The sequence below is a fragment of the Antechinus flavipes genome, chromosome 3 (genome assembly GCF_016432865.1).
Source record: "Antechinus flavipes isolate AdamAnt ecotype Samford, QLD, Australia chromosome 3, AdamAnt_v2, whole genome shotgun sequence".
Lineage (NCBI taxonomy): Eukaryota > Metazoa > Chordata > Mammalia > Dasyuromorphia > Dasyuridae > Antechinus > Antechinus flavipes.
Genome location: NC_067400.1, coordinates 59678885 through 59706371, shown reverse-complemented (window position 1 = coordinate 59706371; position 27487 = coordinate 59678885). Strand labels below are relative to the sequence as shown.

The 27487-nt window shown below is 34.1% G+C and overlaps 1 protein-coding gene across 4 annotated transcripts in view; it reads left to right on the top strand.

Moving 5' to 3' along the window:
• Positions 1-27487, top strand: part of ACSL3 (acyl-CoA synthetase long chain family member 3) — a 66759-nt gene that overhangs the window by 15652 nt on the left and 23620 nt on the right. For 2 of the 4 annotated variants that reach the window (XM_051983459.1, XM_051983460.1), the window contains exons 2-5: positions 12488-12904; positions 19969-20146; positions 23751-23860; positions 26575-26713. In XM_051983459.1, coding sequence (XP_051839419.1) covers positions 12527-12904; positions 19969-20146; positions 23751-23860; positions 26575-26713 — 805 coding nt within the window. In that variant the 5' untranslated portion in view covers positions 12488-12526. Of the gene's footprint in view, positions 1-8394; positions 8940-12487; positions 12905-19968; positions 20147-23750; positions 23861-26574; positions 26714-27487 lie in introns of those variants that run through there. The other 2 variants (XM_051983458.1, XM_051983461.1) reach the window with 2 other exon arrangements.

Below are 27487 nucleotides of genomic sequence, written 5' to 3'. Positions count from 1 at the left end.
TCGGGAGTGATGGAGATCCAGGAGAGTACAAGAAGATGGCATGATCTAAAGAAGTCAAAAATGAATGGAAAGTTATCAAAAGAATAAGGATTTTAGAGGTCCCGAAAGAGAAAAAAGTTGGAGGGAAGGAACATAGCAGAATCAGGTGAAGGGATGAAGAATCCCGTAGTGGCCAGTCAACAAGTGTTTTTTAAGTATTTAACTATGTGCCAACAGCTAAAGATACAAAAAAGCACTGAAGCAATCCCTGCCACCAAGAACTGCCCCTAAGAGTCTCACATTCTAATGGAGAAATTGCAAAAATTGAGTATAGGCAAAATAAGTGGGCTGAAGGTAATTTAAGAGGAATAGCCTTACCAGCAGTGTATGTTTTGGCAGCCACTCAGTGATACTGATTTGATTTCTTTTCCATTTATGAGAGAGTTGGTTGGTGGATGAGGAGGAAAATTGGGCCTTGGGTTGAGTCATGATTATGATGGGCAGAGGTCTGATTTGCCTATACAGGGATAACTCTTTCCATTAATATGAAGCCTGTTTGTCGATGTGATTAAATGTAAAGTTAGTAAGATTGATTACAGGAAACCTAGTTAGCCATCTCACGGTAAGGATGCCTCTATATAGGAGAGAACTAGAGTTCCCAGTATGAGATTCTTGGGACTTGCTATACCCAAAGGGTGTTTTTTTTTGGCTGGTTAGTACAAAGTAGAAGGCTGGCTGTTTCCTTTGGTGTATCACTGCTACCCTCTAGAGGCAGCAGCAACCTTTTCTTTTAATTCTTTTCTCTGCAGAACTAGAACCCAAAGACACTTTTTGAAATTCTTATGGACTTTTTAAAATGCTAAGACTAATAAGCCTTTTAATCATCCTACTCAGGTAGCAGAGAGGAAAAAAAAAAACTGGATGAGAAGTTAGGAAACCTGGGCTTTTTCCCCCTAAATGTGCTACTGACTGTGCTGTATGACCTCATCAAAATCACTTACACTTCAGTTCAGCAATTTCAACAGATTTATCACTTTGCCTATATATGTGTGGATGTGAATGGCTATTTTACAACCTGTTTCCAGCAGTGCTGGATGTGTGTGTGTGTGTGTGTGTGTGTGTGTGTGTGTGTAAGTAAATGTATACATGTGCATGCACATGTGCACTCACAAGTTTATGCACATATATAAATATTCATATATATATAATCTATATACACACACACACACATCTGTATTCACATATAGCACTGCTGGGAATGGGAGTTATAAAATGATATCTGTCCTTGATATATTTATAATTTTTCTGGCTAGTTAAGACAACTAGAAGTCAGGAGATTGGGTTTCCTTATAACCAGCTGAGCCACTGATATTGCTGTGATCTTGGACAAATCCCTTTTCTCTGGGACTTGTCTTGTCAAACAAGAATTTTGATGGATTTCTAAATCCTTTTTCATCTCTATTATGGGCTCTGATCGTTTAATATAAAATGTAAATTTTGTGTAGATATTCATGACCTTCCACACAACTTTAGCTTTTCAGCATTATCTCATACTGTTCCCTTTTACATTGTAGCCAATTTGGATTATGGTTGGTTTCTCTTCCTGCTGCCTTCTTTTCTCCAGTCTTAGCTGTGTAGCTTACCTTGCTGTTCATCTTTACTAGTTGGAAAAGACTTTTTTTTTTTTTTTTTTTTTTAAAGATTCAGCCTTTTTTTAATGGGGCCTTTCTTGAAACCCAAATCACCACTCCCCCATTTCCTCCCCCCCAAAAAAAGCTGAAATTTTTTTCTCAAATTTCTCCTTTGTATTTGTGATATCTTCCTTACATCATAGTTACTTGTGTATCTGACTTCCTAAAACCACGTCTTAACTTTTCTCTTGTCCTAACTAGATTTTGAAATCCTTAATAAGATTTAAAAAAAAAAAAAGATTTATTGATCTTTTGTTTTTACTCAGCCATATCTAAATATATGCTTGCTCTTTCATTGTGACACATTTGTGTACAGTATTTTATATCCTTGTACATAATATTTTATAGCCATGTCCTTTGTTTCTCCAAGAGAAAAGGAGGGAGGTACATTTCCTTATTTTATTTATACTGTATATCAATTGGACTAGCTGGCTCCTAAGATTTTCTAGCTCTCAGATTCTTTGATTCTCTGGGGTTAAACTTGGTGATTAGAATTACAAAGTGTTGTTTCATTTTATTATATTTTGTTTACATTGTTATATTTCTTGTATTGTGTAATTGATTCTACTTTACTTTTATCATCAGTTCATATTAGTCCTTGTTTCTCTGAATTGCTTTTAGTTGTCTTATAATGGTACAATAATGTTTCATTGTTCTCTTATATGTCTGCTCTTTTGTTTTTTTATTCTTTATTATCAAAAATAGTGCATCTTAAGAGAATTTTCATGTGGGTGTGTGTATATATCTATGAATTTCTTTACCTATTCTTCCTCTCCCTGGACCAAATGAGTAGTGGTGGAACCATCTACTGTTAAATCATTTTTCATAATAATTGGACCAGTTCACAGTTCCAGCAATTGTTACCTTTCATAACTTCTCCAACACTAGCTATTTTTGTCTTTAGTCATCTTATTTTGCTGGACGTGAGAAGAAAATTTAGAGCTGATATATAGAGTTCTCTTAGTTACTTGAAAATACTCTTTACATAAGGCTATTAACAGATTACAATTATTTTTTTGGAGAATCATGTATTTCTCCTTTATCTACTTGGAATTGCAACTTTTGGTCACAACAGAGATTCATCATAGATATCCAACTTTTTTGGAGATGTTTGATGTGAAGACTTTGTTAAATTACCCATAATTTTTCTTTATGCTAGCTATATTGATTTTTAAAAAATAACATTTTCAACTTCATATAATCAAAATTTGTCTATTTTATCTTGCTCTCTTTTATATTTTATTTGGTTAGAATTCTGTAAAGGTATTTTCAGTTTCTTGCAGCATTTTAAAATGATTTGACTACATATGTTTATTTTGAAATTCTGTTTGGAACGTTTGATATATAGTATAGAATGCTGATCTTAAACTACTCTTTGCTGCTCAAATAAGAAATCTTCCTCAAGTATGTCGAACTCTGGATTTAGTTTGTTTTATTGTTGAACTTTTCTGTTTTTTTAACCAATATCTGAAAGTTTAGCTCATTTATCATTTTAAAATAATTTAAAACTTTGAAGATATTATTTCCCTTTCCTTTTTACTTATTTTTTTTTTTTACTTAATGTTTTTACTTAAATATTTGCTATGAGCTTTTCAGTCTTTTGTTTAATAGCAATTTCATTTTCTGTTAAGCTCTTTTTTAGTATACTCTTGCTAGTTTTATTGGCATAACAGTATAGTAGGTAAATTAAGTATATAGATATTGGTTGAATCATTTAGGAATAATGATAACAATCCAGAATTTATCTTAATTTCTGTACAGAATGCTTTGTAATTGTAAGTCTTACATGTTTTGGCATAATGACTAAGAAATGTTTTATGCTTTTTGCCATTATTTTGATTAGGATTTCTATATAATTTTTTATAAGTTTTTGTAGAAGTGCCCATAATTTTTGTGGCTTTATTTAATATCCTCTTAATTTGAAAACTCTGTTAATTATCTTACAAAATTCCCTTGGTTTCTTGGGAGTTTTTTAAGGATATAATCAATCTCTGCAAATGAAAGAGTTTAATTGTTAATGTTTTTGATTTTTTTCTTATTTCTACTTCTCTTTATGTAATTATTATTATATATAAATCTGTAAATATTACATAAATATGTAATATTTTTGCAACTTTATCGAGTAATAGTGGTGATAGGAGGGGGAATTCTACTTTACATCTTTACATTTAGAGTGGAAAAGATCTAGTTTTTTCCATTGTGAATAATTTTTAATCTATAATTTTTAATATATTTTTAAAAGACTCTTTTATGATGTACTTTAGGGCTTTTAACTTAAATGAGTATTGCATTATTATCAAGTACTTTATGCCTCCTTTGACTAATACTATGTAGTTTATTTTTAACATGATTAATTATGTTGATTATTCTAATGTTTGATCTGTGGTATACATCCAATTTAGAAATAGTGGATTATTTAATATATTGCTGAATGGAAGAAACTTGAACATCCTGGGTAAGAAGGTGGCCTTTACCTATCCCCTAAGTGTGACTTGAGACTTTGCTATGATAAGTTGAGCTATAGTTAAAAGCTTCAGGTGTTCCGATTATCTTAGATAAACATTTCCCTCCCATCTTACTCCTCCAGGTTTTATTAGCATTTAAATACCTATTATGGTAAAGTGTGTTCTTGAGTCCATATATAGTCTCTGGATAAATTAGAAATCCCCATTGAGTGGGAGAAAAGATCAGGAGAGGGAAGGAAGGAGGGGGCTTCTGCTTTAGGATCTATATAATCCTGTGTTTGCAGTTTGTGCTTTTCACTCCTCTGCTGACACCTTGTCTGTTGGGAGTTGTCCATTCTCCAAGATCATAATAAATCCATTTTTGCTTTTTAGCTTGAAAGTCTCTGATTTTAATTTGAGTAAGGGTTACTGTCCCATATGTTGCTTGTATTTCTTGTATTTATTTAAAATGTTTGTGTCATCATAGTATCTTTTCCTTTCTGCCTTTTTTCAAAATTATGATTATACTTGTCTAATGAGGTATTTGATTGCTTTCCCCCCCAAGTTTTGGGAATTTGTGTCATAAATCTTTTTTTTTTTTAATTCAATTTTAATTTGAATTCCAAAGTCTCTCTTCTTTACTCCCTTCATCACTCATTAAAGAAGACATTAAGTCCAATATTATAAATCTTACACTTTCATATATATGAGATTGGGTAGCTTTGATGAGATGTGAGAATTTAGGGTAAGAGATCCCCTCTGCATACCCAAAGTCTGTGTGGCAAAAGGGGATTTATTTGCACTAAGAAAAAAGCTTACTTAGTGGGCAGGTCCTGTTTGAGAATTAGCAAAGGTGCATTTATACTGAGAAGAAAATATCTTCATCAGTGGGCCAAGTCCAGAAAGGCAAAGAGTTCCTGATTAGGAAATTGGCCAGGGTGAGTTAACACTGAGAAGAAAATATCTTCAAAATTGGGCAAAATCCTTTTAGGACTTATGCAAAGATTTGGGGTTCAGAATCTCCTTTTATTAGCCTTTTGAGGCTTGGGGCTTCAATTCAATCCAAAATTGAATGAGATTACTTAAGTGGGAGTTTGAGCCACTCAAAAGAATGTTGACCATGTCCCAGGCCGAGATTTCCAATTGAATGAGATTACTTATCAGGAACGGGTGTGGTCCCTCCCAGAGGCTGGGAGAGATTCAGGAATGGCCCCCCCCAAAGGTTAAAGGGGGACACAATTTACACCAGTTTGAGATATATTTTCCTTTAAACTATTAGTTTTGCTGGTGATATAATTGTGATTTTATATATTTATATGTATATCAGAGAGAGAGAGAAATAGATATAAATAATTCTTCTTGACTTGTTACCATTTTACATTTCTCTTTGAAGCTTTACAAGAAGCTATTTTGTCTTCTGATTGTGAACCCAGAGCTTCTATATAGTAGGTATCTATGGTTGGTTCTTTCTCTGTTTTTTTTTACTCATTCTTTTTAAATATCCCATTTCTTGGCTGTTAACTATATGTCAAGAGTCAGGTTTTGCTCATGGGTAGGGGATAATATCTCAGGCTTATAGATTTTTCATGCTGTTGTGTTCTGGGCTCTAAATGGTGGCCTTTGACTTCTTAGTTCTTCCATTGTTTATAATCTGAGGCCAGGTGTTGTCACTACTCCTCCAGTTCATACCCTGGTTTGAATTTATAAACTAAGGAACCTCAGGTAGTCTTCTTCCTCAGCTATGACCACTCCTATTCCCTTCTTGTGGTTATTAAGATGGCGCCAAGCCCACTCCTCTGCCCAAACCAGGGACTCTGCTCTCTTGTAAATGATCACAACCAGTGGGGCCTCTGAGCCTGGAACCACACTAAACGGGTTGTATGCAACTCTCATAAACTGGGTCTGGTCAGCATGTCTGGCGTCTTAACCAGAACCAGCAGAGGGTTCCCGCAGTCTTCTTCTGAACAGCTATTGGATCCCCAAACTGTGAAAATTCGTGGTAAAATAAGGCTTATACAGCTGTCAGCAGAGCTTGCAAGTTTTTGATTTGGCAGGCAGTATCTGCCAGATTATCACCGGGGAAGGTCAGATTTTTTCTGAGAGTTCTCCCAAGTTGCCTTGGTTTAAATAACTTAATTAATTAATCATTATCATTGTTATTTTAAGTGACTTACTTGCCCTGTGTCACACAGCTAGTAAGTGTCAAATGTCAAATGTCTGAAGTCAGGTCTTCCAGAGTTCTATCCACTCTGCCACCTAGCTGCTCCAGTAAATTAACTTAATTCATTCTGCTGCTCTAAAATTTACTTTTAAGGTACTATTTTAAATTATTTCAGAGAGCCAGGTAGTTTCTTGTCTTATTCTGCCATTGTCCCACCATTCCTTTAGTATTTTTTAATTTTAGATTTACTATTCTTATATTAACGTATTACCAGACCTCAGATACAAGTTTTGTGACCTTAGGCCAGTCACCTAAGCTCTGTTTGCTTTTGTTTTTCTAAATTGTAAAATGGAGATAATAGGGTTGTTGTAAGAAATTAAATGAGAAATGTAAAGTGCCTTGGCACAAGTCTTCTTACAGATGTTGGTTCTAGTTGTCAGCACTTCCATATTTGAGTGGTTACATTTTTATTGTTTTAGTGGTTCCTTGTTTTTTATTTCACCTATATTTCCAAGTGGAATTATATTTTTGCATACTGATTTGTTTAATCAGTTTGGCTAATTGTTCTCTTCTAGACAAAGGAACTATTTTTTCCCAAAGAACCACGTTGTTTTCAAAATCACCATATTTGTTAAATCTTGTCTAATTCTTAGTGATCCCATTTGGAAGTTTTCTTGGGAAGATATTGGAATGAATTTCCATCTCTTTCCAGCTCATTTTACACGTGAGTTAAACTAAACTGAGAGTTAAGTGCCTTGCCCAGTCACATAGCTAGTCTGAGGCCAGATTTGAACCCTGACCTGTCATTCTATTTATTCTGCCTTCCAGCCATTAAAGAAACCCTGCTGAAGATTATTAATATATATTTGAGACACTTAAAAATAATGTAGATTATTAGATACATAGATAACTTGCTGTTCATTTTGCAAGACAGGAAGATAGAGCGGAGAATTAAGCTAATTAAATGTTTCATATTAATCAATTCTACCTGACCAAACCTGTGTACTTTTATTATCCTTTGAGTCCTGAAAAGCAGTAAAGAAAATATATTCTGATTGAGCAAAAGAATTACCACTAAAATAATTTTTTACCAAAACTTCGATTCACAGGGATGGCTGTTTTCCACTTCAGGCTGATGAGGCCTACAACTTCTTAAATATTTAGTTTTCTATTTTAGATTAATATGATATGAATTGTTTTCTTTTTATTTCAAAAGAGGCTATTAACACCTTTTTTTTTTTTTTAATGGAGCCCTATATATCCATAAAGAATTTTTTGTTGGTATACTGCGGGGCAAAAAGAAACATCCAATTTGGGATTATAAGACTTGGCTTTGAATTAAATGATAAAACAATGATCTTAACGACATCATTTGACTTTGCCAGATTACAGTAAAAGGAAGAAGTTGTATTTGGATTCGGAGATTCCGTCTATTCCCTGCTTTTATGCTAGCTAGCTACAAAATGCAGTGTTGAGGCCAGAGGGACAGCCAGAGCTTCAGGAGTTAGTAAGTCCTGGATGAAAGTCCTGCTTCTGCCATATACCATTTGGATAAGCCAAAATGCCCTCTCGGTGCCCCAGGCAACAGCTCTTTTAATCTTATAAATTTCAAATCGTGTACAGAGCTCTTTGGGAGCTCTCAGCATGTCTGAAACTGTATTATTAGGACCGGCATAAAACGAAAACGAAAATGCCCTCACAAATTGCTTTTAGCACTTTTTTTTGGCCTGAGATTTGGGGATGACAAGTTACTCCAACTCCGACATACTATTATCTGAAGCACCTTTCAGTTCACTAGACAAGGCTTTCAGAGTGTTCCTCACAATGAAAATTATACGGATTGGTTTTTCATCAGTAATGCCACTTGCTTCCAGGCCAAATTCTTAAGACTGCAATTGATTTAGCTTTGTCACGTGGAATTTGTACGTCTGTGGCCTGGGAGGGAAGGGAAGGGGAAACAGATGGATCTGGATCTGTGGACTACGGCGCCATCATCTAGCGGTCCACCCCCGCCCCTTCGGAGTGCCTTTAGGGAAACCCCTGCCCCCTCCGCCTACGTCATTAAAGCTACGGGCGCGGGGTGGGGCGAGGGGCGGGGCCACGGGCTTTGTTGAGCTCTGAGGCCTCTCTGTCCTTCCCCTTCCCCTCCTGTTTCCCTCCCCTTTATTCTCGTCTTTCCCTCCCCTTTCCCCTCTTTTTTCCCCTCCCCTTTCCCCTCTTTTTTCCCTCCCCTTTCTCTTCCTTTTTCCCTTCCCCCTCCCCCTTCTCTTTTCCTTTCCGCTTCTCTCTTCCCTTTCCTCTTTCTTTTTTCTCTTTTGCCCTCCTCTTCCTTTTCCCCTTTGCCTCTTTCCTTCTCCTCCCTTATTTCTCTTCCCCCTCTCTTTCTCTATCCTCTCAGTCTTTCCCAACACCTCCTTTCCTCAACCCACTTTCCCCAGCCCTTCCCTTCCCAAATCCCCCTCTCAAACACTTGAGCTTCGCCTGCCTCCTGGGGCTGATTTGGAACCTGCGCTGAGCGTTCGGTCCCATGTGTGATGCCTGTGATGCGGGTGGCGGGCGGGTGGGGGCCCTGGCCGGAGCCGGAGCCCCCGGAGCCCCCGCCGTGGGGACGGCCGATGCCGTGGAGAGGCTGGCCAACATGTGTCCGTTACGCTCTTCCGACGTGTGAGTTTACTGGCTCTTTGTCGCCGCCGCTCCACTCGTGTCCTAGCGTGAAATAAACGTGCCTTACTTTGTACTGAGTCAAACCGAGCGTCTGAGATGTTTTCGACGCGTTATTTTTGGGGGATAGGAATTTCCTAGGGTCTTAGTTTCAATTTTTTGAGAAATGAACTTACGTGTAGGAGGAATTGGAGGATTTTCAATTTACTGTGCGATTGTTACCATTTTGAAAAATTGGAAATTATTTACTTTGAAGTGATTAAGCTGTTAAAAACACCACAATTTATTTTTTTTCCTAGAGCCTGATATTTTACGATATATGAATTGATATATGCTTTATTCTTTATTTCCACAAATATATTTTCCCCTTCAGTCTAAAGAGGAATAGTCACAAAGCTCTTTAAAGAATTTGAACAAAAAATATAAACTTAGAATAGGTATGCATTGAGTATTTTAAAAATTAGTGTTTATCTAAATTAATCTCCCGTATTGAATATTTGTAGAAAGGTAGCTCTGTGTAGTAGTAAAAGAAACATTGAAAGTGAAATCTGAAGAAAGGGATTACCTGATTTTAACCAACTTTAACTTGGCTTACTTGTCAACTTTACTATTTTGTGTTACTAATTTACAAGTGCCCAGGATCACACAGCTAGTTAGTGTTTAAGTGTCTGATGTTGAATTTGAGCTCTGTCCTCTTGACTCAGTCAGTACTCTATCCACATATAGTCCCCTTTTCTTATAAGATGGTGAAAATCAAATGACATATTAAGTGCTTTGTTACCATAACTATATACCATTCTTGCTTAAATCTAGTTATAGAATACAGAATAAGACAATAATAAGCATAATTATTATAGTATATAAATACTATTAATATCCATACTGTCTTACATTAGCTATGAGGTAATTCTTTTGATGATTCATTCCACTGTCTCTCTGTTGGTTTTCTTTATTATGCCTGAATCATCTTGTAATTTTGATGTTTATACTGATGTTTGAAGTGACTACAAGACCATCTTTACTCTTTGTTGTTGTTGTTTTTTTTTTGCTGAGGCAATTGGGTTTAAGTGACTTGCCCAGGGTTCCACAACTAGGAAGTACTAAGTGTCTGAGGTCAGATTTAAACTCAGGTCCTCTTGATTATAGGACTGCTGCTACTCTACTAAATCACCTAGCTGCTCCTCTTTACTCTTTACACAGAGGGTGTAAAAAAAAATGTCGTTTATAGTACCACTGTAATTTCTGCCATATTTACAGGGATATGTGCATTCCCTCCAGCAATACATATTGTAACTCACACATAAATACTATCTCATTGTTTATGGTTGTTATGTATATTGTCTTAACAAATCTCCACTTGGGAATCCACCCAGTTCCTAATGCACTCAGTCTGTGCATCTATCTTTTATTCCTTGCTTTTCAATATCTACACAGCTTACTTTTTTTTTTTCCAGTTATAAGTAGGATTTGTAGTTTGCTGTTGTCTGTCTACCATACTTCTCTTCATGACTTTTAGATGACATAATTTTGATTGCTTAGAAATTGTGCTATTCCATGAGTTGAAATATAGCTTCATTGAAAAAAATGTGTTAAAAAAGGGGAAATTTATTTAAAAACAAACAAACAAACAAACAAACAAAAAACCTAGGTGCCACCAAAAGGGATTTACAATTTTCCAAATGCAATCCAGTTTGCTCTCTTTCTTCTATTTGGTAACGCTTTCAAATATTCTTGGAAGTTTCCTTTTTCTAATCTTTATTCTTTAAAGCTATTTATATAGATAGATCTCTAGTATAGAACTATTTTATTGGAAAAAAAGACGAAATCCTATTAGGATTCAAAACCCAGCCAGATAGTAAAGTCATCCTTTTCTTTTCCTAAGCTTTCTTGCAGAAAATGAAACTTTGCTGAGTATATAATATATATCTTTTCTGGTTGTTTCTTAAAATGAATAGATCAATTCGTGGCTTCTCAATTTCTTCAGGATAATGGCCAAAATCATTATTCTTTCATGCAGATACTTCCATTTTGCCACTATTCTAGTTATTCTGTTTCATTTCAAGACTGTTCTTGAATACAAGATGTGTGCTATGTAAGCTCTATTGAAACTAGCTAGTTGGATTTCCTCTATGCAAACTTTTAAGGAGGATTCATTGCATTGTCTCCTCCTTGTTCCACCTTTTTGCCTATTATTTAAGGCTAAATTCAAGGTCTTCCTCTGAGGAACCCTTTCCTGACTACCATTTTTCTTTTTTATGAATTTATAACTCTTCATATGTATTACTTTGAAATTTTTCCCCAACCAAATTCAAAGTTTCTTGAGGGCATGGGTGATCTTATACTTTTATCTTCATGATATCTTGTTCTTTGTAACTTATGTAAAGATTGACCAAAATAGGTTAGCTAATTTTGGTGGGATTCTTTCTGAAACATGAATTATTCTATGTTAAATATATTGATTATACATGAACAAAATAACATAGATGTGACATATCAAGTTCATGTGAAAAGATAGGTTGAGAATTGTGTAGATCACAACATAGCATTTTTATTCTTTTTTGTTCTTTGCTTGCATTTTATTTCTCTTTAGATCTGATTTTTCTTGTGCAGCAAGGTAATTGCATAAATATGTATGCATATATTAAATTTATTTTTTAACCATGTTTAATGCATATTGGATTACTTGCTGTTTAGGGAAGGGAATGGGGGAAAAGGGGAGAATTGGAACACAAAGGTTTTGCAAGGCTTAATGTTGAAAAATTGTTCATGCATATGTTTTGAAAATAAAAAGCTTTAATTAAAAAAAAATGTTCCCTAAAATAGTCTTCAGATTAGTCCAGAGATAAAATATTCAAAAGTACTGCACCAAAATATTCAAGAGTCTATCAGCTTTGTTCTTCAACCCAACTTCCACTTCTAACTTCAGTTTTGGTTATTTTATTGCTTTGTTACTAACTTACTCTTAATCACCTACAGAATTAATCACTCTGCAAGTGATTTTTCTTTGATATTTTTCCCCCAAGAGGAAATTATTTTCTGATTTAAGTGACTTGCCCAAGGTCACACAGCTAGAAATTGTGTCTTCAGGGTCCTTGCTCTATTTACTATACCATCTACCTGCTCCCCAGAGTTTTCTTAATAACAAAATAAAAGTATGCCTGCTAATCCACAAATTAAGAAAGAATTAACAATATTAACAATAAATTAAAAAAAATTTTAAACCACTCTTGTTTCTAAATAATGGAAATCCTGAATTTGAAAGCTCTGACTTTCTTTGGACTTTTTCTTTTATAGCTTTCTGTGAAAATGAGTACTTTCTAGAGTGCTGAGGCTTTTCTACTCAAGATTAGTGAGCTTTTATATGTAATTCACAGGTTAGTTGGTTGATGCAATAATTAAAGTCAAAAGGAAGAGAGGATAATTGGGATGGAGACTCAGCATGTTTGTTTAAAAATATACATTGAATCACCTAATTGATATTAAAGAATTGTTTAAAATATATTTAAAAGATCTAACCATTAAAGTAACTTATTTTTTTTTTTTTCCTTTAGATTCTTCCTGAAGTCCATTATTCTAACTTGTGAGCAGTTATGAGTACCCCAGGAGCTTCAGCAACAGCCACAATGAAGCTAAAACAGAATATCAACCCTATTCTTTTATGTTTAATAAACTTTGTAATTTTGGTCTACACTATTTTAACGTACATTCCATTTTACCTTATATGTGGATCAAGGCAAGCAAGATCCAATCAACTTAAAGCAAAGCCTGTAAATAGACAGCCTAATGCAGCATACCGTTCTATTAATAGCTTATATGGTTTGGCGTCAGTGCTCTATCCTGGATGTGATACGCTAGATAAAGTTTTTAAGTATGCAGAAATCAAATTTAAAGAGAAAAGGCTTCTGGGAACACGTGAAGTACTAATTGAAGAAGATGAAGTACAGCCGAATGGAAAAATTTTTAAAAAGGTAAGCAGGTCTTTGTTTTCTAATAAGTCTGCAGATAAAATATGTTGGCCATGAGAACTGAATGCTTTTGCTTATGCAGGTTTTGAAAATTTTAGAACTAGAGAAAATGACTAGCCTTTTGTGCCTTTTTAATGTCTTTACCTTAGCCATTCACCCAGTATGTTGGGGTTTGGATTCCAACCACAAAGTGGATTATAGCTAATCTGTAAGTGGTCTTATAGATATGGAGTCTTCTGACTATCTAAGGAAGATGGCTCCATAGGCCCTAATTGTTAGATATTGCTCTAGTATTTGAAGTGTCTTGAGGAGCCAAATACAAAATGTTCTGATTGACATTTGTAACCCATCATAATTCCCTCCTACCTTTCAATCTTAGTCCTCAAAACATATTTTTCCATCAAATGATTCTGGTATTTTGGCCTATTCAGCCAAACTCCTGTCTCTTGGTTCTAGGCACTAAGGTTAAGAGTACTCTTTTCTCTTCCCCTAGACCTATTGATCTCCCTGGTGTCCCAATTAAAATTCCATCTTCTGAAGGAAGCCTTTCCCAACCCCTCTTAATTTTATTGCCTTTCCTCTGTTAAAATTATTTCCAATTATGTTTATAGTTTGCTTTGTATATATTTGTTTTTTGTCTCCCATAGTAGATTGTAAGCTACTTCAGAGCAGAGATTGTCTTTTGAATCTTTTTGTATTCTCTATATTTAGTTAATAAAGATTTAATAATTGAGTGATGGATGAATTTGTTAGCAGGAATGTGGAACTCTTAGGGATTTCTAGTTAGCCTGATAATTTTGCTCTTGTAAACTCTGGAAAAGATGATGATGTGCTGTCATAGGGCAGAGAGCAGTAAGCTTTTATTTCTTAACTATTGTATTCATTTCTACATTGTTAAAATAAAATGGTATTCTAAATTGTGTTTCCTCATTTGCGAGTAATTTGAGCTATATGGCAGATTTTTTTGTGTGGTTAAGTGACTTGCCCAGGATCACACAGCTAGGGAAGTGTTAAGTATCTGAAACCAGATTTGAACTCGGATCCTTCTGACTTAGGGCTGGTGCTCTATCTACTGCTTCCCCTAGCTGCCCTCTCCTCTACCCCCCCCCCACTCCCCCCAAAAGAGGGCTCTTATTAGAAAAACTTGTAATTATCCCTCTTCCTGTCTCTCCTCTCCCCCCAGTTTTCTGTTCACCTCCTGACTTGGCTGAATTGGTTTTGTTTGTGTAAAACCCTTTCAATGTAGTCAAAATAATCCTATTTTATAACAAATTTTTAACATATTCTCTGCCTTTTGTTTAGTCCTAAATTCTTCCCTTATCCCATCAATCTGACAGGTAAAATATCCGATACTAATTTGCCTTTGGTATCACTCCTTATGTCTAAAAATCATGTACCCATTTTGACCTTGTTTTTGGTATTGGGTGCAAAATGTTAGTATACACCTAGTTTCTGCTTTGTTTTCCCAATAATTTTTGTCAAATTCTTGCCCCAGAAACTTGGATCCTTGGGTTTATCAAATATTAGATTACTATGGTCACTTATTAATGTTTCTTATGTACCTAATGTATTTCAGTGATCCACTACTCTTTCTTAATATCAGATTGTTTTGAAGGATTATTGATAAAATTTGACACCTGTACTGTTAAGCTGCCTTCCTTCATATTTAAAAAAAATATTTTTTCTTGATATTTTTGACCTTTTTGTTCTTCCAGAACAATTTTTTTCCTTGCTCTGTAAAATAATTTTTTGCTATTTAGTTATGTAGCTGAATAATTATTAGATAGAAGTCATTTTTATTATATTGACTTGTCCTACCCATGAACAATTTATATTTTTCAATTTGTTTATTTCAGATTTTATTTGTTTGAAAAGTATTACATAATTGTGTTCAACTAGTTCCTGGGTGTGTCTTGGCAGGTAGACTATATGTTTTATAGTTCTGCAGTTATTTTAAACGGAATTTTCTTGTTGCTGGACTTTTTTGGTTTATTCTATACCATCCATATCTCTCTACAAAAAGTGATCCTTTTGTTTCCTCATTGCTTGTTGTAATATCTTCAGTTTTTTTTCCTCATTGATACAGCTAGAATTTCTAGTACAATATTGAATGATAGTTTTGATACTGAGGACCTTGCTTCAAATTTGGTTTTATTGGAAAGGTTTCTAATTTATTCTTGTTATAAATAATACTTGCTGATGGTTTTAGATAGATTTTACTTCTCATTTTAAGAAAAGATCTCTTTATTACTAATTTTTTAGTACTTTTTAATAGGAATGAGTTTTATATGTTATGTCTTTTGCTTTTTTCTACATCTAGTCAGTCATTTTTTTTTTTTTTAATTGGTATGGTGTATTCCTAGTTTAAATCCCATGTGTTCATAAAGTGTATGATCTTTGTGCTATCTTGTACTTTAAAATTTTTATATCATTGTTCTTTAGGGAAATTGATTTATAGTTTTCTTTCTCTGTTTTAATTCTTCCACATTTATATCACAAAAGGATTTTGGTGTAGGACTCTGCCTAATTTTTTCCCAAATAATTTATATAGTATTGAAATGGTAGAATTCACTTGTGAATCCATGTGGTTTGGGAAATTTTTTTTCTTAGAGAGTGCATTGATAGCTTGTTCAATTTCTTTATCTAAGATGGAACCATTAAGTATTCTAGACCATCTCCTTTTATTCTGGGTAATTGATATTTTAATTATCTACTTCACTTAGATTTATGTAATTTGATAAAATAGTTCCTTTAATTTCATTTTCATTGGTAAATATGACCAATTTCATTTTTGATACTGTTGGTTTTTTTCTTAATCAGATTAACCAGTGGTTTATGCTTTGTTCCCCCCTACCCCATTGAAACAGCTTCATTTTATTTATTAGTTCGATTTCTTTTAATTTTATTCATCACTTTTAATTTTCAAGATTTCTAGTTTGGTTAATTGGATTTCTAATTTTTTTCCCCCAGCTTTTTTACTTGCATCATGTTTTCATTTTATTGATGGAAGCATTTAAAGATTTAGCATTTCTCATATGTATTTTGTTTTGGCTGCAGCTTTTACTGTTTATTAACATTGTTGTCATTCTTTTCAGTGATGCTATTGATTTGTTTTTTGATCCACTCATTTTTATTATATTGGTATCTGAAAAGGGTACATTTAACATTTCTGCTTTTCTGCATTTGTTGTGAAGCTTTTTCTCAGAGAAACAATGGTCAGTTTTTATGAAGATGCTAAGTACAGTTGAGAAAAGGCTTGTTTCTTTCTATTCCCATTCAGTTTTCTCCACAGGTTTGTTAGATATAACAAAAATTATTCCCCTCCTCAACTTCTTGTTCTACTTCTGAAAGGGAAAAGTTGAGGATCCTTCACCTATATAATTTTACTGTTTATGGTTTTATTTTCTTCTGTAATTCATCTAACTTTGGATACTATATCATTAGGTCATTTTTACTTTAGCTTTATCTGAGATTATAGTTGATATTCTTGCCTTTTTTTTTTTTTTTTAACTTTAGCTGAAGTATCATGGATTCTGCTCTAACCCCTTATTTTTACTCTGTGTATATATATGTGTATTTCTTCTTTACAAGAAACTTGAAAGAATCCATGATATCTGCTCTAACCCCTTATTTTTACTGTGTATATATATATGTGTATTTCTTCTTTCAAGTTTCTTGTAAAGACATATTTCAGATTCTGTTTTTTTTAATCTTCTCTATTTGCTTTGCGTGGTTTTCTGTTTGAAGTGTTTCTTGTAAACAGCGTATTGTTGGATTCTGTTTTTTAATCGATTTCTCTGTTTTGTGGATGAGTTCATCCTTTTCACTGTTGTCATTAAATTTTAATATACCCTCCTTCTCCCCAATTTTCCTTTTCTAACCTGTTTTGCTTCTGTTAGTTCTGAGCCTTTACCTTCTCTTCCCACCTTTCCCCTTTCCTCTCCTATTTCTCTGTAAGATAAAATAGATTTTTATACTTCCAGTTGAGTATGAGATGCTCTTTGAACAGTCCCATAAGGTTCAGATGTTGCCTGCAATACCCCCTTCCACACTTTCCCATTTTTCCACTGAAAAAACACTTTATCGTGTGCCTCTTTTATGTGAGAGAATTTTCTTCCTACCTCTCCCCTTCTGCCAGTGAATCCCTCTTTCTCCTACATTTTAATTTTTTTGAAATCATCTTTTCATAGTCAACTTATAACCATGCTCTGTATCTACATAAACTTCTTTTTAACTATCCTGGTAATGATGAAATGTTCTGTTTCATTAAATGTCCCTCTAAGGATTATACTCAGTTTTGCTGGGGAAGTTATTCTTGGTTGTAATCCTTGTTCTTTTGCCTTCTGAAATATCATTGCAAATCCTCCAGTTTTAGAAACTGCTAAATCCTGTATTATCCTGTGGCTCCCTGAAATTTGAATTGTTTCTTTTTACTGTGGACTTACCATGGGAAACCATTCAAACCCAGAAAATAATTGTATTGCAATCCACCTTCTCTTCTTTCTCACTTAGAATTTGTGTTTAAAATTCTACTTTACTGCAACAGGAAGAGATTTATTACCCAGGAGAATTTACACTTGTAAAATATATTCCTTACTCTGAAAATGATTAATTAAACTGCTTTTTGATCTCTAAAACGTGTCTGCAGACCTGCTTTGTGCAACTCTGGCTATTCACTGTATGGAGACCAAGACAACGAAATCTGTTAGCCTGACCTTTTCAAGCTCTAGGAATTCTTTTTGGCTTTATATACAATTCACATTTTTTCTTTGAGCCTTTGCATGTAGCTGTATTGACTTCTTTGTTTTGAGTTGTCACTTTCATAACTTTCTAAGGTGACGTTCTTTTTTTGTTAGTTTGCTCATTTTTTTCCATTTCATCTCTTGAGTCTGACCTCATCATTTTAGTTATTTCTCCCATGCAAATGTCAAAATTATTTGTCTTAAGATAATCATTTTCCTACAGCCCCTCCAACGTTTGTCATTTTCCTTTTTTTAAGGAAAATTGGAGAGGTGTCAATTTTACCATCTTATGCATGGGAAGGAACTTCAGAGTTGTCTTAATTTACATTTTAAAAAACATTAATGATTTGGAATGTTTTCACATAGCTATTGAAACCATGAATTTTATTTTGAATATTGTTACTATAGCTAGGCTATTTAGACCACAGGATAAAATATATATACTTATATCTGTGTATGCAGATGGTAATATTTCTTCTTTAATGGCATTTCCACTGGTAAAATCATTAGGTTTTGATAATGAGCCATTTGACACAGGGCTAGAAACATTGTTATTCTTGGCTTCTGATTGTCTTGTTATGGTAAAAGTGGTAGTGATTTGACCACTTTGGTGCGCACCTCCACTTGTCTCTCTTAGGATGCCTTATTGCTTCAGAAACTGTCTTGTATTCCCTGTGAGCAGCAGTCTGGTCCAGAGACAGGATGGTTGGAAGATGCTCAAAGACTCCTGCAATTTTCCACCTATTGGTGGCAGTTGGTCAGTGGCTATTTCAGGTGATGATGAATGGAGAGACTAAAGTAGATGCAAAGGATGTGGAGAGGGAAGTATATTTGGATATGTTGATCAAGTGAAAGCAAGGACTAGAAGATGACATTGAGATTGCAAACCTGGATGATGGAGGGATAGTGGCAGTGCCCTTAGCAGAAATTTCATTAAGATGCATGGATTTTTTTTAGGGAAAGATAATTCAGTGAGATATGCTTATTACATCTATCCCCGATTCCCTGTGTGTAGGTAGGAAAAATAAGAGAAAGAATTCTCTCTCTGTCCCTTTCCATCCTCGTCCCCCTCCATGTCCTATATTAATTGACAATTTTAATCTTAATAACTATGATCCATTATTCACACGGTTTTGGTTAAATTCTGATCATTTCTCTCTTCCTGGAGCTTTCCTGGCACTTCACTGCAGAGCATTACATTAGCATGTTGAAAAAGATGAAAGTTTGGATCAGCTATTTAAAAAAACCCATCAAAAACCTTTCTTTTTTCTTTTTCTTTTTCTTTCCTTTTCTTTTCTTTCTTTCTTTTTTTTTTTTTTTTGCTGAGGCAATTGGGGTTAAGTGACTTGCCCAGGGTCACACAACAGAAAATGAGGCTAGATTTGAACTCGGGGTCCTACTGACTTCGGACTGGTGCTCTACTACACCAACTAGCTGCCCCTAAACTAAAACTTTTCTTTTTAAATATTAATTTCCTAAATCTCTTACGATGCAGATTTTTTTGATCTATTTTTTTCTTTTTTTTCCTCCTTCATATGTTTTGAGAAGTAGTTTATATAACAAATATTTGTAAAAGAGAGTTTGATATATGTGAATATACCATTTCTTTGGAAATCAGTCTATTTATAGAGCATCTGTGTAGGAAGGAAACACATGAGAAGATACTAGTAGTGTTTTATATAAGAAAGGATTTTTTTTTTTTTTTTTTGATGAGTTAGCAGAGCAGAGCCAAGTCCAAATTGGCAAAGGTTTGTTTTTCTTGCTCACCTAAAGCTAAAACAAACAGTTATAAGGTACTATGAACTCAGTCCTTTTCATTCAACTTCTTGCTAGTCTTTGACACAGCTGATTACCCTACTTTTTCTTGATACTACCTCTCTTCTCTCTTCTGGTTCATCTCTTACCTGTTTGATCACTTCTCATTCTCTTTTTGCTAGATTTTCCTTTTGCTAGATTAAAAAAAATATTTTTCAGAAAATGAGATGTCTGCTTAGTAAAACCATAGCATTTAATACTGAATGTTTTGTATCTTGATATCAACACTTGGAAAGTTGAAAGTGAACTACAGAAATAAATTGAGTAAAAGAATTGAGAGAAGGAATTTAAGGGAAGATGAGAGTAAAATCTGATCATAGTTAATAAAGACCAGTAACTGAAATGATTTTTATTCAATTTAACTTTTCCAGATTTTCCTTAGATTATAAAAAAGCATGCTGAATGAATTGGAAGTAAATGCAGTTACTGATTAATTTGAACTTTTACATAATTATTCCAGATCCAATACACAGTACACATTATGGTGTATTTATACTTTTTTCTTACTAGGTTATTCTTGGAGATTACAATTGGATGTCTTATGAAGAAGTTTATGTTCGAGCCTTTAACTTTGGAAATGGCCTCCGGGTATTGGGACAGAAGCCAAAGACTAACATTGCCATCTTCTGTGAAACCAGAGCAGAATGGATGATTGCTGCACAAGCTTGTTTTATGTATAATTTTCAACGTATGAAAGTTTTTTTAATTGAATTGAATTTTTTGTTTTGTTTTTAAAATTTCTAAAAGTCTCTTAGTAATTGACCTAATTCCTTTTTTTTTTTTTAATCTGCAAAGGTAATAGAGTACTGTTATGCTTTCTAATCAATGGATAATCCATTTTTTAGTTACACTTTGAATATGATTATCTTCTTCCTAATAGCATCCCAACCCTCTGTTTTTCTCATATTATTGTGAGAATAGTTGGAGAGGTAGTATTGGAAACAGTTTATATATGATGATCAATGTTCAAAATCAATTTAAAAAGATTTTTTGACCATCATTTTTTTCTGTAAACCTTATATAACTTCTCTACTATTATGCTTTTGATACTGGAAGTATATAACAGAGATGAGAAGTTCGGAAAAATAGGAGAGGGGAAAATAAAGACCTTAAGCCCACTGAAGAAGTTCAAACTTCAAGCATTGTTTGAGGCTTATATTTTGCAAAATAATCATATTGATATCACTAATCACACTGCCTCTTTCCTCGTGTCTGTCTTCAATAATGAGTGATTTTTTTGATATTAGACCTTAAAGTATCATGTGGATTTTGTTTCTTTGGCAGTTAGGGAAAAAAAAGAATATTCAAAACTAACATATAATTGTAGTCATTTTATTATGGATGATCATTTGACAGATGAATGGAGCATGGATTTGAGGAAAGAAGACTAGTAAAAAGCTTTGAGATGTGAGCATGCACCAGGGTGGCAGCTATATGAGTGGAAAGAATGGGACCTTTTGTAGCGCTGTTATAAAGGTGGAAATGACAAGGATTATTGACTGTTTGGATGTATGGACTAACTGTGAGTGAGGAACTAAAATGACACTGAGGCTGCTAGCCTGGGTGACTAGAACTTAATGATGGTGTCCTTGAAAACACTAGCAAATTTTGGTAGATGGCTTGGGACAAAGCTAATGAGTTGTGGATTAAACAAGTTTGAGAGTTCTATGGGAAATTGAGTTTGAGATACCCAAGAGCAGTTGATAATGTGAGACTGGAATTTGAGAGAAGATAGTATTGACCAAAATGATCTGAGAATCATCTGCACCAGAGATGACAATTGAACCCACAAACTTAATGAAATAATCTGCAAGTGAAAGAGAACAGGGCCTGTGATAGACTTTGGAGGGGGTGGGGGAAATACCAACTTTTTCTGATTATGACATGGAGGAAAATCAAGCAAAAAGTGATCAAATAGGTAAGAAAAGAACCAGAAGAGAGCAGCTTTATGAAAAATTAAGAGGTATTATCAAGAAAAATCGGTATAATCAGCTGTGTCAAAGACTAGCAAGAAGTTGAATGAAAAGGATTGAGCAATGGCCGTTAAGATTTAATAATTGATCATTGGTAATTATGAAACTTTAAGTTATGAGGGCTTATTGAGGATTAGAGAAACTTTATCAGTATGTATGCCAGTTCCCCAATTGCATGGATTCTGGTTAATGGACAATGCTCTCATGCTTTTCCAGTTACCAGTGGAGTGAATCAGGGTTGTGTGCTTGCTCCTATGTTTTTTAACTGACATTTTCAGGTGGTATTTTAACCGACATTTTCAGGTGCCTTCAATGAAAATAAAAATGGCATCAAAGTTAGCTGCTGCATTGTTGGTAAATTATTTAGTTTGAAAGTGCTATAATATCCAAGGCAAAAGAGGGAAGAATTGGTGCATGATTTTTCATTTGTAGATAATTATGCATGTAATGCAGCCTCTGAGGCTGAAATGCAATTCAGTATGGATCAGTTTCTCTGCTGTTTGTGCTAATTGTGGCCTGCCAATTCCAAAAAATAAAGTTTTTCACCAGCCAGCATCACACTATCCATAACCAAGAATACCAGCAAATACAAAAAATAATGCTATGGATAAGTTCATTTGCCTTGTGACATTTAGTTTTCCCTGGATGTCCAGACAGATGAGAAGGTTGATGTATGCATTGCCAGAATTAGCTTTTCACTTCTAAGAAAAATATGAGAGAGAAGAGGTATTGGGCTGCTTGCCAAACTGAAGATCTGCAGCTGTTATGCTGACCTCCCTGTGGTATGGCTACGAAATCTATACAGTCTGACAGTGCCATGCAATTTGATTTGTTGTAGAAAGATTCTGAAGATCTAGCGTTACCATTTACAGAAGTCCTTTCTCAAGCATTCAAACTCTGTTGCAGAAAATTTGACTGTTAGGCTAGCCATGATGTTCTCATGTCAAATGTACATTTGCTTTAAAAAACTATTTTATGGAGAATTCAAGGCTAGTGCTCGCATGGAGGTCAGAAGAAGTGGTACAAGGACATTCTCAAGATCTCTCTGATTTAAATATTGGGACTCAATTTTCGATATGGCCAGACAGGCACAGGACCACTCAGCACATTGTCCCCGCTTCAGAGAAAATGTTGTGTTCTATGAAAATTGTAGTAGCTTAAAAAAAATGTGAAGGGCACACATTTTTTAGAGAGATCTCTACTAAAAAAGCTCATATTGACTATTTGATAGTCTGACTCCCAGTAGTGCTTACCAAGCTTTCATTGGTCTGATTATCCATAGGTGGACACACTATACCCAGACTCTGACATAGTGGTGCCATTGTAGTCTGCAAGTGACTGGGGAAAGCAATTTCATTTGAATGAGATTGCAATCCACAATGTAAAGGATTCAGAATAAGTTAGTGAAGTAAAAGAATAAGCTTGGAGGTGCAAATCATAGATGGCTTTCTCAGGACTTGGCAATACAAAAGGCCAGATTTTGTCCTACCTTATCTATGTTTGTCTATTATCTATCTATCTATCTATCTATCCATCTATCCATCTATCCATCCATCCAGCCAGCCAGCCAGCCAGCCATTCACCCAGTCACTCATTTAGCTAGCTAGCTAAGGCAATTGAGGTTAACTAACTTGTCCAGAATTACATAACTAGGGAAGTGTTAAATGTCTTGAGACTATATTTGAATTTAGCTTCTCCTGCTGTTGCTTTATATACTGTGAACACCTAGCTGCCCCTTGTCCTATCTTTTTTTTTTTAATGATTCTGACTAGTATCCACTCAGATTAATTTTTTTTTTTCTTTCTGTATTGCTGAAGTGCTTAGTTTGTTACTACTTACTTTAGTGCTAAGTCACTTATCATCTTGGATTGATACTTAAGCTTTTAAAATATATCTGTTTTATTTCCTCAAAACAAGTTTTGTGAAGTCCTTGTGGACAAGAGACTTTTTTTTGTTTTTCTCATAGCATTAATTTCCATATTGTACTTAATAATATGAGGGGTTATGTTTTAGAAATTGGTTTTATTTGTTAATAATAAATCAGAGTAGGTGATTTCTATTTTGCAAATTGAAAATCTTGATTTCAAATGAATGGAAGTGGGGAAATTATCGTTGTTTTTGTAACATAAATCAGAATGTTTCACTGGAAGTAGTTTTTTTGTGTTATACAAATGGATTTAAAATGTTTTCATTCATTGGAATTCATTATGTAATAGATATGTAATAAATGCTTTTTGATTGATACTAGTGATTTTGATTCATTATCAAAAACTTTAATATAATGTTTTAATTATAATTATCCTTTTTTATTCCTTGTAGTTGTTACACTATATGCTACTCTAGGAGGTCCAGCAATTGTTCATGGATTAAATGAAACAGAGGTAACCAACATCATTACGAGTAAAGAACTTTTGCAAACAAAATTGAAGGTAAGAAATTCTACTGTTTTTATGATTTTATATATAACATGCTAAGTATTTGTTCAGGCTATACTTTTGCTAGATTTGATTCTCTGCTCTAGCAAAGATCTAACATCTAGCAAATCTAGATGTTAGATCTTTGCTAGAGCAGAGAATCATTTGTCATTTCATCTGAGTCATATTCAGTCACTTTAAGGCTTCTCTTTTCTTTATGCTGTCTCTCTTGGTGATCTCATCAGCTCCCATGGTTCAGTTATCATCTTCTATAGATAATTTCTAGATCAGTGTGTCCAATCCTAAAATCTTTCCTTAAGCTCCAATCTCACATCACCTCCTGGATGTCTCAAACTGAATGTGCCCAATTCTGAATGAATTATTTTTCTCCAAAAACCTTTGTTTTCAAACTTGGCTATCACCGTCACCATTACTACCACCATTCTCTTAGTGATCTAGGCTTAAAACCTAGATATCATCTGTCTTGATTGAATCTGTTACTCATCCAATTTCTACATCACCATATCTGTACTGCTTACCCATTGCTTTCTTGAGCATTTTTTGCTATTGGAATAGCCTTCTGATGGGGCTTCCTGCCTCATTTCTCCTTGCTCTAATCCATCCTTCCCTTGGCTGATCTGTGCAGTCCCCTACTCAATTCTACTGGCTACCTCTTCCCTTCAGGCTCAAATGTAAAGCTTTCTGTTTGACATTTAAACATTTAAACATAACTATCCACTTGTCTAGTCTTTTTACACTTTGCCCCTTTCTCCATCCTCACATGCTCGGACTATTGACTCTCCCATCTGCTTATTCCTGAAATGCTTTTATCTCCTTTCTGTCTTCAAACACTATTCAGTGTCACTTTTTTGCAGAGAGACCCTTGTCCATCCTGTCAGTTTACTTCATATTTTCTGTTTATACTCTTTGCATCATGACTCTGCTCCACTAAGAATGTGAGCTCCTTGAAAAGAAGGGCCTGGATTTTTATCTGTCTTTGTTCAAGTACTTAGCATGGTACTTGCTTCGCAGTAAGCACTTGTTAAATTCTCATTGATTGAATGGATATCAGCTGTAAGAAACTGTTTGAAAAGAAGACTTGAAATGTGTCCTTAAGACATAAGAGACTAGGTTTGGAAATAACTTTTTAACCTCTAAAGTTGTAGATTTCATTGAGGATATTGTTGAAGTGAAAAGGAATCACTGGATTAATTTCACATTCCCTTCTTCTCAACAGTGTCTTGGAGGGGAGTTGGATGATCTCTGAGGTCCCAAGTTTAAACCATAGGAGTGTTGTCTTAAATACTTTTGTAGCTGTGTGTTACACTGAACAGATAACTAATGTCTCATGGATTCAGTCATCATAGTGTCCCAATTTCTTTATCCAGCTCTTATTTCACCTGGCCTTTAGATCTGAAGGAATCACCAATTTCACCTTGTCCATTTTGAAATGTATGTCATATTGATATTTCAAAGCAATCCTGTTCAAACAAACTCATTATGTTTTCCCATAAACTCACCCCTCTTCCAAACTTCCCTGTTTCTATTGAAGTAGCTGCCATTTTTCTAGTTGCTCAGGTTATTTGGACTATTGTAATCATTTCTTAATTGTTTCCCCGCCATATTCTCCCTGTAGTCTATTATCCATACAGTTTATAGAGATTGCTAAAACATGATTGACCGTGTCATTCTTTACTTTGTAAACTCTACCAATTCCTTGTTAATTTTAGAATCATATAAAAATTCCTTTTTCATTTAAAGTTCATCACAGCCTTGCTCCAGCCTACTATCTCAGTTTTATTACACATTATTATCCATCAGACATTCTTTGATCCAACCAAAGTGGTATTGCTTATTGCTCAGTCACAGCATTCTGCCTTCTTTTTATTAATATAGATTCTCTCCCTCTCTCTCCTTGAGGCCATTTCTTTTATAACCTTTTCTAATCCCCTATTATTTTAGTACTTTTCATTGAAATTTCTTGACTTTTTATGTAGTTTGTTTATGCACATATATATATATATATATATATATATATAATTATCTTTTCCCCATAGAATATAAGTTCCTTGACAGTAGTGAGTTTTAAATGTCTGCATTTTATCTATAAGGTGATATGATAAGGATTTGGTAAATGCTAGTTGGTTGATGAAGTAGAAAGGACTAGAATTTACATACAAATCAAAACACCAACTTGTCACTTTTACGGTTTTTTTTAATCCATAATTTAAAGAAAATCAAGATATAGGAAAAAAATTTGAAAACAAAACTAATATCTGCTTCTAATTATTTCTATTTAAAGTATTTACAGTTAGAGAAGAAATTAGTAGTAGAATTTAGTAAAACTTAAAATCAATTGATCAATTGGATCAGTTGATATAGCTGGTCTAGATTTCTGTATTAATCTATCAGATTTATTATTTATAAAATGGGGATAGCAACACTTTCCTCAGAAGTTGCTTTGAGAATTAGGTGAGAATATGTGCAAAATGCCTGCCACATATGAAAATAAACATATAATAAATGCTCTTATTTTTGCCTGAGAAAGGTTAAATACTATTGATATAAAATGCAGAATAGTCTAAGGTGTCTGTGTTCTATTTTTAGACCATTTTTTTAAAGGGAAAAACACAACTTTGCTAAGTTTCCTATATTTGTTAGGCCTTTCAGTGTGAAATATTGCATGAAGTAATGATTATGATTTTTTTTAACCCTTCCTATTTCCATAGGAAATTGTGTCTCTAGTTCCTCAGCTGCGTCATATCATAACTGTAGATGGTAAGCCAACAACTTGGTCTGAGTTTCCCAAAGGTGTCATTGTTCACACTATGGCAGCAGTGCAGGCTTTGGGAGCAAAGTCAAACTCAGGTATGCTGTACTCATTTCTCTTTAATTGTGTTATTTTTAGTCATACTAGAAACTGTTAGTATTATATACTCATGAATCTTCTTTTTGTGCATTGCTTCTGATTTTATGGTGATTTGGAGAAAAAGACAATTTTTATCTTTTAAAAAATTGAATTCTTTTTTACATTTTTTCTTTTCTGATTACTTGTGGATAGTCAACATAAACTGTATCATGAAATTTGTGTTCATAATGCTTAGATACAAATGTATATACACAAAAGTGGACATTATTTGTGGCATGTATTATTTGCCCTACATAGTTTTGCCCATTAAAGCTTGTGAAAGAGAAATATGACATCTTCAAATGGGTGCTTTTTTTCCATCAGTGTAATATATAGTACCCACATGTTACTTGAACTCTATATCAGTAGAGTGATGTTAAGTAACACTTCTGAAGTTGGAGAACTTAATAGTTATTTATAATGCTGATTCTTTTGGGAAATCTCTTGAATTGGAGAAAAAAAAATTTATATATGCATTTTAACATGTTTGGAATAGGAGTCTGCCAGCATACACCAAGTCTTTGTATTGCTTTCTATAACAGGACTACAGTGGGTAAGTTTAAAAAAAATTTTTTAAAATTAAAAAAAAAAAAAAAAAAAGCCCAGTAAAATGAAGCCAGTAGCTTTGGGACAGAGAAGTTCCTGAACCATATTTGAAAATGCATATATGTATTTGTATAGAACTGGTAGTTAGGTATGCATACATTATTTAAATGAGTGATCTTTTCTAAATA